Here is a 21,011-nt window from a genome sequence, read left to right as displayed (position 1 = left end):
TTTTTCAGTATATATATATATATATGTATATTCTGAAAATATATATATATATATATATATATATATATATATATATATATATATATATATATATATATATATATATTTTCAGAATATACATATATATATATATGTATATTCTATATATTTTAAAGAAAGATAAAATAAAGATATTTACTACAGGATTTGATTGTCAGCAAACACAATATATTTACTGCATTAGCATTTGCTCACAGTGCAAATGGTACAACAATACATCAGTTCAATATTTCTGATTTTTTTCTTAAAAATGCTGTATGCATTAACTATCATATTTGCATTACAACGTGACAAATGAGCAAATGAAATGTGTGTGAAAATTATCACCTTTTCACAATATCAAGCATAATTTTTTTAACCTTAGTATAAGGTACTATAAATCCAAGAAATAAAAACATCCACAAAATATATTACATCTGGTAGGTCTTTTTTTTTTCTCTAAGTACTCAACTTTATACAAAAGACTTTCAAAAATATCATTCCCTTAGGTTTGCATGGTTAAACCTGATTTTTTTTGTGTTCCTTTCAGTTCACATAAACTAGATTGCATTTTCTCTCTTCTCCCTTATGTTGTATGGTTTTTGTTTTGTTTTGTTTTTTAGAAAAAAAAATCACATGCAGACATCAAACCTGAATAGCACAACCTTTTGGCAACAAATATTTTTTTAAATAATTATTATTTTTGTTTAGTTTAGCTTAAATGTCTGAGCACAGTTTTATTAAAACAAAAGAAGAAAAAATCAGAGCAGTCATGCAGTGACATGCACATACCAGAAGGAGAAAGGAAAAAAATAATATAGAGGGATAACTGATTTCTCCTCCCTGTTTTTTGCAGTGACCAAATAAAATAAAAATATGTCACATTATAAAAAGTATTCAGCAAAATACTGTTTTCTGCATTTCTGTAAAGAATTTCCCCTCTGCTGAAAAAAATGATCAATCAGTATCTTCCCTCCCACCCTCCCTAACATTATATTGTCAACCCAGATTAAGCTAGGAGTACCTGGAAATTCATCACCCACTTCCCTTTTAGTTTCTTTTTAAAGATCTAGATAGCTAGTCCATTTAAATCCACCACAGAAAAGTGGTGCTTTGGAAAAAAAAATAAAGGGCGAAAAGATGCATAAAGTGACTTTAAATCAGACATCCTGTAAAGGCAATTACTTCCCCCCTCACTCCCCCCAACAGTATATTAGCCACAGGGGAAAAAGATTGAATAGGTAACAACAGTACATTCAGTCAGATCTTTGATGAAAGCTGCTAAGCAGCTCCACTTTCCCCCTCTTTCTTAGGGTTCAATTGAGCAAGTACATTCAGAGCTGCTTACAGAGGACAACTGGGAGGTGGATTTGGGTGTGATAAAAGAGGATTTTAGTTGAATACAAATTCCCCTTCTTCCCTTTGGAGGAAAGTTTGGAGTAAAATTTTACTCCTCACAGTTATTTTATCTTCTCCAAAAATAAAACATTAAAGCTGTAAATACTTATATACCTTTATATATGGTTGGTACTGTACTAGAAAGCCAATAGTGACATTAACAAATACATACTGTATATATTTTTTATTATATTTTAATTCAGAACTGCTGTAGAGATGGTAACAAGAACAGAAATGGCAACAACCTCTTCTCCTCCAGATGAAAGGGGGAAAGATGTTTCTCCCCCTCTTCCCAAGGGTTTTCCTACTAAATGTGACATGAACTAAAACACCAAGTGGAGTGAAATGGTGAAATTTAGGGGGATTGCCTCTTTCTTTCTTCCTTCCAGAAGGGAGGATACTTTGAGTGGAAGAGGTGAGGAGGAAGGAGACAGGGGATGAACCTGTAAAGGAAATCGGTTTAAAAAATAAACCCATGGAGATAAATCTGGAGCAGCCAAGAGCTGATCCCAAGCCATATCCCTTCTCCAGCATATCAGAGGACGTTCCTCGAAGACAAGTAGTGAAGAGACCAGGAAAACATAAAGGAAGCGGCTCCAAGAGGAGGGGGGCAGGAGACCAGAAGCAGCAGCAGCAGCAGCAGCAGCAGCATCCTAGGCATTTCTGTAAGAAACATTTAGATCAGATGGAAGGCCACCCATTCCAATGATACCCAAGGTCCCCACTATGTCCAAGAGGTGGCTTGGTTCTCTCCATTGTCCAGAGTCCTTTGGGGGTGGTTTGACACCGAAGCAGCCCAGTTCAGCTCAGAGTCACATACACACACAAGGGACGCACAGTCTCAACGGGCAGCAAGCACTGCGCTTTGGTGCTCCCCGCGCCACTTCCAATGAGTAGCGAGGGGGGGAGGAAGGGTGCGAGCATATTCGGAGAGGGGAGCTTCCCCGACACCGTCACCACCACCCTCGCTCGCACCGCATGCCTTTCCACAGCTGGCACATCACAGTCCTGCAACCCCTCACCCGCCCCCCACTACGCTCCGCTGGGGGAAGTGGGGGGCTCCCCCGCCCCTCCCGCAGCCGATTCGGATCAAGACGATCCGATTGAAAGCTAAGTCCCCACCCCGCTGAAGCGGGGACTGGAGGGGAGGTGCGCGCACTGCCAACTGTTCCTTGGTGAGGGATCTTCATGTTTGCGCTTTTGCTAAAGGCAGCAATTGGGAGGCACTGGGACCAGGGATCGGGGCGGGAGCCTCATGCACAGGTGGTGACCACCGGGGCCAAGGACACGGGCGGGGAGGAGGAGGAGGAAGAGGAGCCCTTATCGGCCTTCTTCTCCTTCTGCTTCAGGTGGATCTTGGCGTGTCTCTTGCGCTCGTCGCTGCGCGCAAACTTGCGCCCGCAGAACTCGCAGGCGAACGGCTTCTCGCCCGTGTGGGTGCGGATGTGGGTGGTGAGGTGGTCGCTGCGGCTGAAGCTCCTCATGCAGATGCGACACTGGAAGGGCTTGTGGCCCGTGTGGATCCTCAGGTGCCTCGTGAGCTCGTCGGATCTGGAGAAGCGCCGGTCGCAGCCCTCGGCCGGGCATGCGTGGGGTCGCTCGTGGAGCGGGGTTTTGCTGGGCCGGTTGGGGTACTTCCTGGGCCGGATGGGCTTGAGGGTGAGGGGCTGCTGCTGGAGGCTGCCGAAGCTGGGGTGGATCTGTTTGTCCTTGAAGGCTTTGATGGTCTCCAGCGGGGTGATGGGGGGAGGGTTGACCCGAATGGGATCCAAGCTCTGGTAGGGTTTGTGTTCAGTGAGCGTGCCCATCTCGTTGGGGTGGTGATAGAGGTTATAGTCTGGGATCATGGGGAAGAGGTTACTGTCCAAGGCTGGCTTGGCTGCTTGGTAATCCTGGGGGGAATAGGTTAGCCCTGGGTTGCTTTGGGGGTCGTGAAAGGACACTGGCTCCGGGTAGAGGTCACTGCAGGTGGAATAGGGGGGCAGCGCAGGGTACATCTGGTCCACCTCGCCCTGGTTCTGCACCATGCTGGCTGTAGAGGTCTGGGTGCTGGTGATGGCACTGGAGGAAGGGGGCACCCCCAGAATCCCAGCGCTCATGAGGCTGATAATATTATCCTGACACCAGTTGGACGGGGAATCGAAAGCAAATTTCCCCAGGTAGGTAACAGTCTTGTTGCCAGGGGTGGGTTGGAAAGAACCCGAATAGGACGACAGCTCTTGGTTGGTCTTTTCGTTCGCTAATCCAATATCCATAACATTCTCTGCAAGAAGGAAAGAGAAGGGGGATGAGTAACGCCGCGTCAGAGAGTGGTGCAGGCAAAAATGTTGGGGCCTTAGATAAAACAGGAGGAGGGAAAACGGGACGGGGTCTAAGATCTAGGACACCCAGAGAGGTGGGATGGGGCGAGAAATACCCTGGTGAGGGAGTTTTACCTAGAACTGCGGCTCAATCCCAAACCACTGCCCAGGTAACAAGCAGGAAAATGAAACAGCAGCTTGGCAGAGATCTATATTATACACAGCTATGGGTACTTTCACCAACAGCCATGTGTATCCATAAGTGGGTAGTGACACACACACAGCCACAAATGCACACACCTGTGCTCACACATACACACTGATACACAAATACCCATAGGTATTCAAACACACGCAGTTATAGACAGCTGGGACAATTTACATATAGACTGCATATACATCTCCACGAAGACAGCTCTAGGGGTGACAACTACACAGACACACACATACACACACGGACTAGAGAGACACGCATTGTGTTGTCTTGTATGGCTACAGCCCAGGAAAGCTCTCAAGGTGCGTCAGGAGGAAGCAGGTACCTGAAGTTACAGGTAGGCTCAGGCTGCCAAGAGCGAACTGGTCTCTCTACTGGTGTCCAGGTGCTTTGCCACCCCACAGGCAGAGCTGGGGACTCCAAGGGACCCGTGTCCGGCCACCAGCGCTTTACAAACTTGCCGTGTTTTCTGCGTCCAGCCCAGTTATGGAAGATACAAGGGAGTTTTAGAGCGAGCAGCGCAGCTGTGGAGTTGCAATCCTGCAGCGGATTGAATTGGCAAAACACAAGAGCTACCGCGGTTCGGATCGGGGCAGAGGTGTGCAGAGGGGACTGCAGAACCGGGTCGGCTCCCTGAGCCTGGATCGAGGTTCCAGAAACACCTCTTCCCTCCCTCTACCCTCCCCCAGCCAAGAAATCAAGTCGGAAGAAACCAGAGCAGCAGCCGGGGCAACTTCAGCAGCACCCAAGTACTCCTGGCCCGGGAGAGGGGTGGGGTGCGGGGTGAGAGAGCGGAGCCATCACTTCTCTGCCTTACAGGCTCACCTGTCTCCCCAAGGGTTTGCTCCATCTCCTCCTCCCCCGAAAGCTCCCTGTTCTCACCACTCCCGCTGCAGCCCCATGTTGGAAAATAGATTTCACACACCCACACCCTTATCGTTCTGACAACAATATTCATAAAAAGTCTATGCCGGATTATTTCTCCCCAGTGCCTAAGGCAGCAATGGGCAGCAGGCTCCGGACAAACCCCATGGAATAGATACACTGCACAGATATCGATATCTCTAGATAGATACACACACAGAGGGAGAGACACCTAACACACAGAGTCACACTGCATTTACACACGCACGTATAATATACACACTCTCCCTCTCCAAGGGGAAGCATCCATGACTTTGAATAGCGCCCGGGTTGGCTGGAGATGGCCCCTTTAAGCCTGCACCTCAGGACCCGCTGCCCACCCTCCGACCCCCAGCGATTCTGCAGCGGCACCATACCTGCCACCTCTCTGTCTGGCAGCTTCCACTCCCCACTACAGCCCCGAGAAGCGAAGGAAAACCCTGCAGCAGCGGAGACAGCGAACGCATAGAAACACATAAAGAAGGGGACGGATGGATGGGTGGGTGGGGGAAAGATTCCCAGCCCCACCGTCTCCTTTCCCTTCTAGGCTCCATCACACCCCACACACAACACGCGTCCTCCTCCTTTACCCCCACCCCCTCTCCTCCCCATATATCCCTTCCCCTTACCTGCAGCCATCTGGTTGTAGTGAGCGACTGACTCGCTGCTGCTGGAGAAGATATTCAGAGAGTTGGGGATCTCCTCTGGGTACAGATTGTCAGGCAACTGGTTCATCAAAGTGTTCATGGTCCCCGGCAGCTTCTCCACGAGTTTGCCTGTCATAGCACTGGAGGAGAAGCAGGTTCAGCGTGGCTCTGAGCTCAGCTCCCAATGAAACGGCATCCGATCCGAGTGGCAAATCCGTGCAAGGGAAATCATGCAAGAGAAAAGTTGGGGTGGGGGAAGGGGGTTTTGAGGGGCGGTAGGCGGGGGAGTTGGAGGTGGTTTGCGGAGGCGGGGGAAAGGGATGGGGGTACAATCCTCAGTGGGTCCTTGGTGGCGTTTCCTCGAGTGGGAGGGGGTGATCTGGTTTGCAGATCTGGTTGTAGAAGCCGGTGGGAGTATTTGATCCCTCCTCCCTCCTTGTCTTTGTCGCTCTGTCTCTGTCCCCCTCTCTTGCGAGCAGGTTCACTCACTGCTGCCCAAATGTTCAGCCAGGGAAATCCACAGCCTATTTATGTGAGGCACTGGAAAGCTCCGTGACGTAGCTGCCCATATATGGACAGACAAAGCCCAGCCGAGAGCGATACGTCACAATGGAAGCTCCTCACAATGGAAAACTAGAAAGCAGGAAGCAGCGCCTCAGCCAATGCTGCTTTGCAACTGCGATGCAAAGCAAGGGACCCGGTGCACGATTTTGAAAGCACCTCGGTGCACTAAAAAAGTCTCTTTATCGGCTATATAGCTCTGAAAGCACATCTGGACTACAGGCTGCCCTGCCTAAGCCGGGTAAAGATTTGACCGAGCTCCTGTGCACCGGGCGCTCGCTATTATTATTTACCTCGGGCATGGCTGGAGAGGCACCTCTCTGCCTCCGTCAGCCCAGAGTGGACTTTTAAAAAGAAACAGCGCTCGTCCTGACTTTGAGATGACTTCGCAATTACTTTTAAAAGACAAGATCTAGTCACTGAACTTACCAGTGCCCAGCCCTGGATGGTCACCTAGGTCTCCTTTGCAACACAAACGAATCAGGGGCCTGCAGTGGTGCCATCGGATTGTGTTTTTAAAGCAAACCATGTTTTAAATAGAGTCGGCGTAGATGGTAATTGACTAGTTGCTTGCTGTAACTTTACTAAGCTGTCAATGTACATCTGTAAAGCTAAACAGGAAATAACCACTGTGCATAACTTGAAACACCCTCCTCCCCAAAACAAACTCCTGCCTGCAAAGAAACACTTTCATTTGGGGAGCTATACCTATGGACTACTTAGTATTCACAATTTAGTATATGTGATCATGCATTCCCCCCTCTCCCTCCCAGATAGGTAGGTCTGGAGACAAGGGTCCGAACCAGGATCTTCTCTTGAGGAACTAGAGGCTTAATGTGTTGGGTTTTGTGCATACGCAATACTGGGAAGCAAAACTGGCCACAGGAAAATGGTTTCGTCTCCAAGGGAACCAAGAACAGTGAGCGATGGGGGTGCCATTGCATAGTGTCAGGCGGTGCTTTGTGGGCGTGAGGTGCTTAAGACCACTGGTTTAAAGGTGACATGCATCCGACGAAGTAGGTATTCACCCAGGAAGTTCATGCTCCAAAGCATCTGTTAATCTATACGGTGCCACAGGACTCTTTGCTGCTTTTACAGATCCAGACTAACCACGGCTACCCCTCTAATACTTGGTTTAAAGGCGCTGAACTTGCAGAAGTCATGGCAGACTTGAGATTTCTTTTCAAGTTAATCATGGGAGAGGAAAAGAAAAGAATTTGCATCCAGTAGCCCCAGCACCTCTCTCCTTGGTATTATGCACAGAAGCACTTTGCATATTTTGAAGCTGGTTACACTCGTTGGTCGCCTGTGATTTTTAACCTCCCCTCCCCCTTCAAAGTTTGGCACTTCCAAGGCGTCAGTAATTAGGTGGTTTCGTGCTAAGTGTGCCAACTGATGCTATCTTTAAATAAACCTCCGAGTTATATAGCAAATGTATGGAAAAATTCTATGTTGCAACAGCTCCACTTACCCAATTCCTGCAGGGCCAGCTTTGCAATGCGAGTGAAATCCATGTGTAGGAAATCTGAATCTGAGAAAGTAGGGATGGGGATTCAGCATGAGATTTCTGCATTTGCGGATGAATCTCTAACTGCACACTTGGGAAGGCGGGGGCAGAGGGGTTGATTGTGCATCTTTAGATCCCTGATTTATTTTTCAGAGTGAGCCCTGAACTGCACGCTTGGGGCGGGCCTGCAAAATCAGAAATATGCCTCTTCTTTTAGTGGGAAGGTGTGGCCTTGAACTCCTTGGGGGAATTGGGTGGGAGTGAACATGTGCCATTATTTTCATTTTTGGGTGGGGGTCGGGTACATTTTACGCTTGGGGACAGCATGTTTGAAGGGGGAGGGGGAGGGCACATCAGGATGATCCCTGAACTCCTCCATTGAGAGGCAAGCCTGTCCCCATCCGATGCCTGTGTAACTAACACACACTAATTATATTATTTATATTGCCATAGCGCCTAGGAGCCCTAGTCCTGGAGCAGGACCCCATTTTTCTGCTTGTTGTACGAACACAGAACAAAAAGACAACACCCTGCCTCTCCGGGTGAAGTTACACTGCTGTTTGGGAGAGCTCTCAGCTGCAAACTTGGGGTGGGGGGACATGCCCCATTAGATGTGTACTAGTGGGAGGGGGTGTAGTCCTGCCCCCCCGGGGGGGGCGCTTCACTCTGCCCCATTAGGAGTTTACAGTGCCTAGAGGGGAACTGTGCCCCATTGCTTGGAGGAGGGAAAGCTCTGCAGGGCCCTTATCCCAGGAGGTGTTTGCACCGGGAAAGGTAACCCTGAATTGCAGGGGTAGAGCAGGGCCCCGTTAGCTGCTGGCATTGGAGGGTGAAAGAGCCCCCAACCGGGCCTGGGAGGGGGAAGTGGAGCCAGGCCCTCTTAGGTGCTTGCCCCCCCTGGGGTAGGGGCCCACTGCCCCCATCCGGATCCAGCTCAGCCCGCGAGCCTGCTGCAGCGAGGCAGGGAGGGGAAGGAGCCCCGGCGGCAGGAGGGGGATGCCCGGCCAGGCAGGCAGCCTAGGGGAAGCTCCATACAAGGCTCAGATCCGGCACCGCCTCCAGCTCCTTCTATGGCAGCAGGGTTCCGGTTCCCCGGCTACAAGTGGAAAGAGATCGAGCGGAACTGGCAGCCTTTAAAGGAGCCGCCCAGAGGGGGGAGGGGGGTTGCACCCTCCCGGCCTGGGACCGCTCCCCCTGCAGGGACCCGGGGCTAGGCTCGCTCCCTAGCGTGCTGCCTCGGACAGATCCTGCCTGGGGCCAGTGGAAGGCTCAACTGGCACCGGGCTGCATGCAGGGATGCAGCCAGCCTCTGGCAAGCCCTCTCCCACCCAGAGCAGAGTAGCTAGAGGGCAGCACGGGTGTGTGTGTGTTCTGCATAATCTCCATGCTGAGTGGCAGAGCCCTGGCATCTGTTATGCCCACACTCAGCAAACAGGATTGGCGTGCTTATGGCCTCACCCCCAAAAGACCCACTTGGGGTGACGAGATGTCCCAGTTTTATAGGGACAGTCCCAATATTTGGGGCTTTGTTTTATATAGGTGCCTATTTCCCTGCCCCGACCTGTCCCAATTTTCACACTTGCTGTCTGGTCACCCTACTCAATTGATCTAGCTGGGGAGGAAGGTGGTATTGATTCTGCTCATCGAACATCCCAAAGTATAAAACGCCAAGCCATCTACTACCCTGTTGTGTGCAGAATGGATGTTGCCAGCTTTTGAGAGTGGGGGCTAGGACACAGAGGGCATCCCTCTGGGAATGGCATCAAACACTCCATCTTCCCACTGTCTTAGGGACAGATGCTGCAGAATTTTAAGGGACTGATTCTTTCCTCCTTCCAGCTTTGTTCCCTGCACTGACTATGGCCCGATCCTGCAGTCCTTATGGCTCTGTATGGAACAGAGGGCTGGGCTCCCAATCTTTGAGTTCGAATAATAGAATATTATGGTTGAAAAGGACCTCAGGAGGTCATCTAGTCCAACCCCCTGCTCAAAGCAGGACCAATCCCCAACTAAATCATCCCAGCCAGGGCTTTGTCAAGCTGGGCCTTAAAACCTCTAAGGAAGGAGATTCCACCACCTCCCTAGGTAACTCATTCCAGTGCTCCTGCATCTATATTTTTGAGTTCTCCTATATCTGAATTATTATACTGTGTATCTCAGTTGTTCAGTTTAGACTATAAACTCCTTGGGAGAAGGACTTTAAACTAGATTCTACTGTTAGTGACACTGGTGTAAATCTGGAGTAGCTCCATTGAAATCAAAGGGGTTGCTCCAGATTTATGCGGGTGTAAATTAAATCAGAGTCTGATCCCTTGACTACGATGTGGCTGGAAAGCCTTATGTACAAACCTATGACACTATAAACTACATAGTCCCTCCTTTGAATAGGAAATCACTAGCGGTGCAAGGAATACGTGGATCTTTGGGAGAAAAAAATAAGAAAAGGGTTAGGATCTTTTTCACCCTCTCACTAAACTCATACAGAGAGAACTGGGATTTCCATTCCCACATTCTTCAAAACAAAGAGTGTGATGTAGTGGGAATTTGCTGTGTGATGGCTGCCATTTTAGTTGACCCACTGGGGGTTAAACAAGGCATCTCGGGAGCTGAAAGCTATAGCTAAAAAAACAATGTCTGTGGCTAGGGGCTGTAACAGACACACAGACTCTATGGCTCTGGCCCAGAGGGAGATAACATAATACCAGTGGGTTACACTTGCTTCTGCTAGATTTTGGCCCCCTCCAGACACAGCATTTTTTAACTCTGGTTCCTAAGGAGTCTTCTGATGGGCATACTTGGGGGCAGGTAGGGGGTGTCTAAAATGCATCAGGTTGCAGTATATGCCCTATCCTATATTATATAAAAATACTTCCCAGAAATGATGCTCTTGGATTCCTCAAAGAAGGCCTGATCTCTCACCCCTACTTCCAAGAACTGCTTAGCATCCACACAGGTGGGTCAGGGTGTGCTGATCAGGACTCCCCCCTTGACTCTAGCACCTGGGTTACCTCCTCTGCCAAACACAGAATAATAATAAATGACAATAAAAAGCTACTCCAGATTTTATAGTGGAGGGCTGAGTGTTTGCTTTATTGGCAGACATATGAGACTTTCATTCCTAATTATTGTGAAGGAGCAAGCAGGCACTGGCCCAGCTGTCCTCACCCTACGAGATGGTGAAAGGCAGGTTCCAGCCCTGCATCCATGTGAGTGCCAGGCAGCCCAGCCCCAGTCTTGGCATTGTTCCATGTGGTACTAACCAATGTGGTTACCTGCCTGGGGAGATAATGAGTCTACAGTGGGTGGAGGGGCACTGGATCAGCTAATGTGTGAACTCATTTCACATTGCTTGTCACACCCCTTGCCTTGGAGTTCTCCATTATCAAGTTCTTGCAGAGAGAAAAAATATTTCCCACTAATAATCCAAACATATGGAAACTCCGGTTTGATTGATAAAGCCTGCCTTGCACTGTTCAAAGCCTACTGAGTCATTAGGGCTTGTTTACACAAGAAAGTTGCAGCAGTTTAACCTAAGCTATGTATTTAAACTGACTGGTATAAATCCCAGTGTGGACACACTTATTTTGGTTTAAGAGTGGTTTATTTTGGTTTAAGATAACTTGTAATAAGATACTTTGAAGGTGAAATCAGAGTATCCACATGGGAGTTTACATTGGCTAAACTGAACTATTTATGTTAAACTGATGCAGTTTTCCTGGGCTGAGAAGGCCCAAGTTTAAACAAAAGAGGAAAAGATACATGCAACCCCAGACTCCTGAACTGTTTTCAAATAGCACGTGGTTTGTCTAGCTGTCAGCGGTTCCTCTGCTCCTAGGCAGTTTTACATCATAGGGATGTCTCAGTGCTGCAGTTGTGTGGGGGAGCTGCACAAGGGGAAAGGAAAAATATTTTTTTTAGCTTCACATTTATTTTTGACAACATCTTTGTGTTTATTGACAAATATATGTGAAAACGGAGAGGCTTTAATTATGATTTTGTATACTTACACTAATGCGTGTATACATGAAACAACGGCCAAAAAAGGGTCACTGATTCTGATCCTTTGGGCAGGGATTGTCTCTTATTGTGTATTTGTACAATGCCTAGCAAAAAGAGACCCCAATGCTGATGGTAACCTCCGGGCAGTATTGTAATACAAATACATAATAATAATTTAATAACATTGATCCATATCCTGGAACTCCCCCCAAACATTATTTTCTTCTGTGTTCAAAAAATTCTCTATGTTAAAAAAGTGTGGAGAGAAAAACTGACATAATCTCAAACTCAGCATCTAATCCAGGCAGCATGTCAACCTCAAAAAACTTCTCTGATGTTGCCTTGGTGCCAGGAAGGTTTGCTGCCCTAGACAAACTGGAAAAATAACCTCCTTTCCCAACCCTCCACTCTCTTACACAATCACTAGGCACTAGATATTTTACTACCCATAATATTTTGTTGCCCTAGGAGACCCACCTGCTGCAGTATGGTTAAATAGAGATGAGGGATGAAGTGAGAGTCAGGACACCTGGGTTCTATTCGTGGCTCTGTCACTTGAAGGCCACATGGCCTTGGGCAAGTCATTGCACCGGGTTGTACCTTGTGTTTCCTTCTCTGTTACACAGGGGTTAAGAGGATCATGTTACCATACTATCCAATCACTGCCTTATGTTTCATGTGTTTAACCTCACAACTTTTCTCTGAGGTAGGGAAGTGCTATTATCTCCATTGTATCGATGGGGAACTGAGGCACAGAAAAGTCTGTAGCAAAGCAGGGAACTGAGCCCTGGGCTTCTACAGCCCAGGCTGGTACCCTAATAACCGAACCATCTTTTTTTCACCCTTTTAAAGTAGTTTGTGATTCCCCAGATGAAAGGGTCTAGCATATAAGTGCAAATTTCTGCATATCTGGGGACAGCCACCACCACCAAAAATGCAAACCTTGAATATTAATAACCCTGCAGTGCCTTTACCTCTGAGCTGTGTAGGCTCTGGATGTCAGCTGACATGTGAGTTCCCTAACTTTTTTTCGGTCTTGTGACCGTGGGCCCTGCTGCTGCCCAGCAATTTTAGCAGAAGTTGATCTGTGCAGGAAGGTGTGAGGGTGATTCATGTGCTGCTTGTTCTGTTGAAATTCATGCAGGTGCAGAGCAAGGGGAGAAAGAGAATGCTGCTGAGGGTATTCACAGAGCACAGCTGGGGGTTTTAAAAGGGGAACTAATTAGTTTGTCATCTAAGTAACAACTAAAAAGTACATATATAGAGAGAATAGCATGTCTGATTTTCTATACAGAGATGCCACTTTGTAGACACACACAATCGTCTTCTTCAATAGACAGAAATGGCTTCTACCAACAATGTCTCTGGAGACAGAAATAGAAGATTCCCCTCATGGCCCTCTATGCCTTCTTATTTCTCAGTAAATTTGGCTTCAAGTTTGCGGTGGTGAACTTCCCATAATGGCTCTGAGTTTTTGGCGTGTTTCCAGCACATGACTGTGCATTTCCATATTGTGAGGAGATGGGGATACCTGTATTGACAGGTTGCTGGGACCTCTGGCCCTGAATGCTGGGATACTAGGCCTCAGACTCCTGTATTCACAGAATGCTGAGACTTTTGACCCTAAACTTCTGCATTGGTTCTGCACCTGTTCCATCAAGTCCTACACCTGGCCCTGAGAAAGCTGCTAAGACAGCTGACTCTGGGGCATGTTCAGCGGCGGCTGCTTTCGTAGTCACTCTATACAAACTCTTTTTCTCAAGCTGCCTTGAGAAGGGGAAAAGGAGAACAAAAGGGAACCTGAATTGAATCTTTAAGCCCTCAGAAACCACCAGGTGTGCATGGCAATCGAAGGTCTTTATTTTTCAGGGCCCTAAATTGTTCACTTTGCAAGCCATAGATCACATCAGTGGGACAGAGCCCAGAGGAAGCAGCTAGAGTCCATCATTTCATTTTTGAACTTCAGGAAAGCTTGTCTTGCCTGCCTGAACTGCTGCGGCAGGCTCTGTTTACGGTAGGAAGAGAGGCAGGAACTGAGAGCCACCAGAAAGGATTATAATGACATGGTGGTTGAGATGCCAGCTCATCCTGACAGCCACTGTCGATTTCTCTTTCTTGCTTTTCATTCTTCATGAGGCTTTGAAGCAAGTCTGTCATGTTTCCAGCTGTCACCTATCCCTTCATTAAAAGGCACCTCTGCTGGATGTTCTTCGTGGGATAGTTAGACACCATAGAATTCTGGAGCAGCACCACCAATTCTCCAAGGCTCCCACTGTACAACTAGAGAGGTGAACTGTGTTGGATTGTTGTCTTCTTCTGAAGCATCTGGGTCAGCAGGCACTGGGATTTCCAAACCAATGATGTACAGCACTGCAGCACACCTAATGTCCCTGTGACTCATTTCCTGACATCACCTTGGGGGATGGGTCAGAGGTAACACAGCTGTAGTTTGGGAGAGCTTGTTACTGACAAAAAGAAAATGCACTTTGCCATGTTCAGTCAGAAGCAACAAGGACAGGTCAACCTTTCGTGTGACAGGATGAGCCGGTGGCCACTGGGACCTGTATTCTGGGCTGTCCAGATGTCTCGTTTAGTACAGCTGTTATGACCATAGCAATTGATTCTGCATATAACCATACATGTAGCTTTGTAAGGCACCTAGATACCATGGTGATGGGCACAGCATGCTTTCATATATAACAATAATAACATAGAGATTTAGGGCTAAATTAATCCTAAGTGTAATTGCAAGGGAGATATAGCATGAAAGAATTTATTCCTTACTATCTGTGGGCCAAATTCTGGCTTCAGGCTACAGGCTTGCTTGGAAAGCCGTAGCCAGGGGGGAAACCATGGTGTGCAGCCACCCAAAGTTAACTCTCTCAAACTCTATGGAGCAGGTATTCTGCATGTCTTTTCTGAATCAAGACGTGGAGAGCATGATCCAGGCTGCACAGGGACCAGGAGTTTTTAACATAATCCTCTTGATTGGTCTGTGGAAACTACATGCCCTCTGCTGCTTGGAGGACTTATGCTCCTGATCCCATTAGGACCTCAAGTAGGCCAGAATATGAGTGCAAATGAACACTGCATGTCATGATAAGAGGTAAAGCATGAGGCTGGTTATGGGATTGGGCCATCTCACTCCCCTAACTGTCCAGTCATTCCATGCCAGCAGGATGACTTTCCTGATGTGGCTTCTTGTTCCTGACTCAACTGGGATGTTTCTTCACAGAAGAGGAGTCCCAGGATCCAGAAGACAGGCTGGTCCTTTGTTAAGCATTCAAGTGCAGGACCCCATCAGGAAGGGACAGCTCCATTTAATTTAATCAATCATGGTTGGGCAGGGGGAGCTGAGGCCATGAGAGCGGAGCAGTGACCTGGCAGTGCTTGAGAGGCCAGGACCAGTTCAGTTTCAGGTCCAGAGCCATGCAGGAAATGCTGCTGAGTGAAAGTTCTGTCGGCAGCTGGGAGGGATAATCCCTGAAGGTGGCAGCACTAGCAGCTGGCTGGCAGCAGCAACTGTATTAGCAAAGGCGAGAAAGAAGCCACTCAAACTGGTAGGAGTGTGCAGGCAGTGCAGGAGGGGGTTGGACATATGCACACTTCCCAAAACACATGGACACATACACAAGGACACACACTTCCCAAGACACAAGGATGCACCAGCACACATTTTCCATGGTGCACACATACACACAGACGGACACACATGCTTCCCAAACACACATACATGGACACACAGAGAGATGCTTCCTTTGAGGCTTCCTTTGCTGCTCAGATGTTGGTGCTGCAGCAAGAGTTTTCCTAACTCTGCAGGGAACTTTCAACTCCCTCAGTACTCAGAAACAGCAGTCCATGGCAATGAGACCCTCCACTGGCCACCAAAACCTCCGGCTGCTCCCTGAGATCATCTTCCACAGAGAGCCCTGTCTCCTTCACTCCAATCAGGAAAAGGGGGCATCTGAATTTCAAAAAGCTGAGGACCACACTGATAAATTGCTGGGTGTCTGACAGCCACACTTCATTGATTTAAAATGGAGCAGGATCCAGCTGCCGTCACCCTTAAGGTGTGGCTCACAGAGACTACAGGCCCCAGAATGTAATGCAGCAGGACATGGCGCACGGAGATGTCAAATCTTTGAATAAAAAGCTTTACTTTCCCAACAAACCCAGAGCTGAGATTCTGGGAGACAACACCACTTCTCAGGCACAACTTCTTACCAGGAGAGTAAAGCTCCTCTGTGCAGGCAACAGAACATTCTTGGGGGCTGATTCGAGATGAGGGAAAAAACTCCGATAGGAACTGAGGAGCATAACAAACGTCACCACTTTTTTTTTTTTAGTCACTTGCATGGAACTTGGAAGGATGAGCACAGATTGCAGGAGGGAAAAGTTTGGAGGAGGCACCAAGAAAACAGTCTATGTGCACATGGCTAGAAAACTAGATGAAGTGGCAGCATCTATGCCAATAATTCTCTTAATAAAGAGGCAGTTTAGTTTTATAAGCATGGAGTCCTCTCATGCTAATACCCAGCATGCAACATGGATCATGATAGCAGTGGTAGTCTAGCAAATCCCACAGCAAGGCAGAGAGTATTATTAACAGGCAAACAATGCAGCACCTAGAAACAAAGCGAACAGACAGCATGGAGGGACTTAAATCACTGGGAATGTTGGATTTCCAGATAAAAGACCCTGCATAAGCACGGAAGCAATGGAAATACAATTTAGGCTGTGTACAGAGCTGACCATGGGGGACAAAGATGAGAAAAAGATGGAAAAGCTTTTTCACCATCTTGTTGGGTAAAATGGGAGAAGTGAGTGAAACACTGTTGCCAGGCAGAATGCCTATAACACTGCAATTGCTGAAAAAGGGATTTGATGGGTTCTGTGACACCAGACAGAATGAGAGAGAGACTTTTTTTTATCTGAAATCAAGAAGCAGAAGAGTGAATAAATACTTACATTGCAGAGCTGAGAACTCTGGCATCCACATGTAACTTTGGAGACCTTAAAGATTCGCTAACCAGAGACAGGATCATTTGTGGGACACATGATCCCAGTTTACAGGAGAGATTGTTGAAGGAAACAGATCTACATCTAGAGAAATGCCTCCAAATAGCTGAATTATCCTGGATCAAAACTATGACAGCCCTTAGTACATCCAGAGCAAGTACGCAGGCTCAAGCTAAAGGAACCCAGGAAGCAGGATAGAGACAGCCTGGCCAATACAGTGCAACCATCACGGTCCAGTATCTATTTTGTGGAAAGCAACACAAAAGACAAAAATAACAATGCCCAGCTCACAGGCAACAGGGTAAGGTGTTTGGAAAACAGACCCACTTTATGTTCCAATGCTGCAGCTACCTCAGGAAGGAAAAAATGAGCTACATGCAGTGACTGAGGACATAGGGCCTTCCAGTGAAAAGGAGGAGAATTGCAATGTGACTTAATCTACAGACTCCTAATGTCCATGCACTGGAGAAGGCTGCCAGCCATTCCACTGCCATATTTGCAAGGTGACCAAGTGCTGGTGATGTACAATAAAAACCAGTCTAAGGCCAGTGAGCAAATGCAGTCTGCTGATAAGAAACCCATGGAACAAGAGATCTTATCGCTTGAGTGCACAGTAGCTGACACACCACACATCACTATGGGCATCAGGGCAGTGCAAGCCATGTATCAGAGGGTAGCCGTATTAGTCTGTATCCACAAAAACAACGAGGAGTCCGGTGGCACCATAAAGACTAACAGATGTATTTGGGCATCAGCTTTTGCAGGTAAAAAACTGCATCTGAAGAAGTGGGGTTTTGACCCATGAAAGCTGATGCCCAAATAAATCTATTAGTCTTTAAAGTGCCACCGGACTCCTTGTTGTTTTTTTGCAAGCCATGGGTCTGATCACAATAAACACCAGAATATCCTCAATGTGAAAGTGGAGGGAGAACAGTCACCATAGAGCCTGACCAATACACTAACAGAATTCAAGGAGATGGATATCTAGAGGGCAAGCTGCAGTTAGAAACATACCCCTCTGTGCAGCCCATGAGACTGCCGAAATGCAGAATTCCATTAGCTCTATTGGAGCCACTGATGAATGAACTGGTAAGCCTATACAAGAAAGGCATCATTACACCCATTGGAAGTGGAATAGACAGGATCAGCAGCAAAGCAGTGTTAAGAAACCATGTTAGGTAAAAGGAAAGACTTTGCAACCTTTGTGGAACTTGGAAGGAGGAGAACAGGTTGCAGGAAGAAAGAGTTTGGAGGAGGCACAAGGAAGTCAGTCTATATGCACATGGTTTGAATGCTAGCTGTATTTGCAGTATCTCTGTAAATACTTATAATAAAGAGCCAGTTTAGTTTTTTAAGCATGAAGCCCTCTCATGTAAGAACCTAGCACATGGTACATTAAACAACTGCTCCAAGCATAGGGCGCACTTCTTCAACCTGTCCTAGTCGAACATAAATGCATGGTGGCATGCAAACAATCCCCTATCAAAACCTCCAGTGCACACACTATTCTCCCCCTGGGGAGAGGATGAGAGAGAGAACAAATCACGTGACAGATGTCAGTCATGTTGCTTAACGCACAGCTGGAAGATGTTCAGATACGATGTTGATGATGGCAGTACAGAACCTATACTGAATAGGAGGCTTTGTCACTTGTCACACTCACTGAAAAAACTGTCTCAGTGATTCTGAAGCTACAGTTTATTCCGCTAATTGTCCTTGTAATACATTTTGTATCTCTTTAGCTGTTGAGTGAAATACCTTTTTCACCTGAACCAAAGTTCCCTTGACAAAACCACAGCTAGAGACTTCCTCATTCTATTTCCCTCATTCAATGGACACAGCCAAAATTAGATTTTTTCTCACTGCCACAAGGAGCCAAACATAGCAGTTCTTAAATCAGCATGGAGGTGGTGGAAAGGCACAAGACACACACTCACATGCCCATTTGCCCACCACGGTGTAGAAATATGACTTAGTATATGGAATAAGCACAACTGGCCCAAGATTTACTGAGGACATCCTGCCACCTCAAAAGAGTGGGAGCGCAATCTGGTTAAAGTGCAGGGCTGAGAGTCAGGATTCCTGGGTTCTATTCTTGCATGCCTCCCAGACTTGTTGCATCATGCAGGGCAAAGCAGCTATGCCAATGACTTCTGATTTTGAAGATCTCTTATTCAGAGACTCTTTGGACCTGTTTTGCAGGGGCTGTGTGTGTTCTGCCCCTGCTAAGCCAGGCCCCTGTGTGTGTGTGTTGGGGGGGATGTCTAACACTGACCACCCAAAACCAGTGGTGTTGGAGCCTGTCTGCCCCTCAGCTTGCCTCACTATGAAATTAGGATAATAATGCTGAGGCTGGTCTGCTGCATAGTGGGGTAGTGAAGTTTTCTGCATTAACATCTGGAAAGCACTTTGCAATCATCAATGGAAGGTGCTGCATCAGGAGAAGGGACTATGGTTGGCCCTCAGCTAGTTATAACAGAGGCATTGGAGCATGAACGCCAGCAGGGAGATGAGTGTTCAGCATTCTTCGATTCTGGTGGACTCTTCAATCCCTTGCTTCCTGATTTATTTATTTTGCGGGGAGGGCATAAGCAGGAGATGGTGGTTTATCAGGGTTCACACAGAAGCTTTCCGTCTCCTGCCACCAAGAAGGAATCCATGAACTCCCTGTCTGTTCCTCTGCAGCCTCTTCCTCGCTTTCATCCCTTTGATGGATGTGACGGGATCCAAATTAAGAGCCAGGAGCAGGTGGGAAGACTATAATTACAGCTTATGGATGAAGACAGGAAGCGAGGCTGGTGGCCCCAGGATGCAGGGCCTGGTTCCACTTAGAGCTGGGGAGATGTAAGCTGCCCCATTAAGCCTTCTGTTCAGGATAAGGTCCTGGCTCTGTAATTCTGGATGGTACTACTGTAGATTTTCTTCCGGTGAGAGAGCTGGAGTGCCATTTCAGTCCTATGCTGGGAAGCTTTTTGCGGCTTCTCATTAGGCTTCCTCTGGATCTGTGGATGGAGGAACCTTTCTTAGGTCCCAAAAGGGGCCTCCTTATTCAATCTGAATTGAAAAGAATATGAGAAAACCGATAAGACGTAAGCAGAGAAAACAAGAATCAAGTGGACCAGGGCTCCCAGCGTGTATCCCACAGAGTCTTAACACGCAGCCTGTGGCTGCCTCTTTCTTGTAACTCTGAGAGGGGGACAGAGCTGATCAATTGTAGGCTTTCATTACCAACAAAGTAGCAACAAGCAAATACTGTTCATTTGCCAAGGAAGATCCAGGCGCAACCAAATGCTGGAGTGTGTTTACATTTCAGTTAAGGATGTGTGTACTTATGTCCAAAGCAGATAAAGCTTGGGCTTCCTAATGAGTTCCTGGTGGTCAGATACCATGGTGATGGGCATGGCATAAGAACCTGAATAGAATAGAATAGAATGTGGTCCTCCATGGCATCCTAAAAGGTGGGTACCTCTGGAGTACACAATAAATAACACAAAGCTTTAGTGATCTTTTCCTTCAGCTAAGTGGGAAAACAAAATCCTGATGCAATTAATCTCTAACAGCTCTCTGATAAAAATATCGCAATCTGCATCCCAACCCATTACAGCCTCTCTAGGCTGTTGGAAATGAGTTATGTAGTTTGCATTTCTATCTGGGCCTCTCATCCCAGAGGACTCAACAACATTTCACAAACTATCATTAAAATGCAACCAGCTCTGGGGTGAACTGCCCACAGCATGCTGCACAGCGCTTGGGGAAGAGGGAAACTTTGGCCAAGCACATAGGGCAAATCTTGATTCTTATAAGAAATGCCCTGGAATTTTTAGTGTCCACGCCGAGCCTTGGGGTTCGAAAACCTTATCCAAAAGACTCATATGCAGGGAACTGCCTAGGACTCATAGTATCATGGGCTGAATGGACTCTGCCCAGGTTCAAAGCCACAGTTCTGGGGAATCTAGATATTTCATACCAATCCCATATCCTCCAGCAGAGCACGTGGACAGCATCTCTAGATATTGGACAGGGCAGGACATGGAAAGGCAGGGAGTGGGGGACAATGGCCAGCCTGAGGCTGACTGGGAGATGGAGGGAACAGGATGAAATAGGTTCTTTAGCATGAGGGTTAGGGTACATAGACCAGGGAGAGGAGACAGAATCTGAAGACAGCCATGGAATAAGTTAAGGGCTGAGACGCTGCGCCAGGTGAGGGAGATGATTAAAAAAGCTTTCCAGAGTTGCAGTCAGGTGATGCCTGCCTGTTGATGAGATTCCTGGGAGCATGGGGCCTCCTTCTGTAGGAACAGCTGGCCTAGCCAATTCCACTGTTGTCCCAAAGGCTACAGGGAAGCCCTGTCTATGCAGCTCTACAGATCTTGTCTTCTATCTGGTCATGCACCTATTCTTTTGAGGTGCATGTGGAACACTGTTTAATTATTATTACTACCACT

At 47.4% G+C, this 21,011-nt stretch overlaps 1 protein-coding gene across 3 annotated transcripts; it reads right to left on the bottom strand.

Annotated features, from left to right (window-relative positions):
* Positions 1–1,021: 1,021 nt before the first annotated feature.
* On the bottom strand, positions 1,022–5,960 carry EGR3 (early growth response 3). Of its 3 annotated transcripts, none has more exons than XM_030552068.1 (3): positions 5,463–5,960; positions 5,211–5,273; positions 1,022–3,679 (listed from the first exon to the last, which is right to left on the bottom strand). In XM_030552068.1, the coding sequence occupies exons 1-3, from the start codon at positions 5,614–5,616 to the stop codon at positions 2,670–2,672; spliced, it is 1,227 nt and encodes a 408-aa protein (XP_030407928.1). In that variant the 5' UTR covers positions 5,617–5,960; the 3' UTR covers positions 1,022–2,669. The 3 variants fall into 3 exon arrangements, with proteins under 3 accessions (XP_030407928.1, XP_030407930.1, XP_030407929.1); XM_030552070.1 differs by lacking the exon at positions 5,463–5,960 and adding an exon at positions 4,256–4,399; XM_030552069.1 differs by lacking the exon at positions 5,211–5,273.
* Positions 5,961–21,011: the final 15,051 nt, after the last annotated feature.

This window comes from Gopherus evgoodei, chromosome 2, assembly GCF_007399415.2.
Source record: "Gopherus evgoodei ecotype Sinaloan lineage chromosome 2, rGopEvg1_v1.p, whole genome shotgun sequence".
NCBI classification, from domain to species: domain Eukaryota; kingdom Metazoa; phylum Chordata; order Testudines; family Testudinidae; genus Gopherus; species Gopherus evgoodei.
This window is presented reverse-complemented; position numbering and strand designations above follow the sequence as displayed.

Coding starts and splice junctions, on each gene's coding strand:
- EGR3 (XM_030552068.1), bottom strand. CDS start 5,616: ATGACAGGCAAACTCGTGGAGAAGCTGCCGGGGACCATGAACACTTTG. Junction 5,274..5,462: donor CTACAACCAGATGGCTGCAG/GTAAGGGGAAGG, acceptor CCGCTGCTGCAG/GGTTTTCCTTCGCTTCTCGG. Junction 3,680..5,210: donor GCCAGACAGAGAGGTGGCAG/GTATGGTGCCGC, acceptor TCCTTCTTGCAG/AGAATGTTATGGATATTGGA.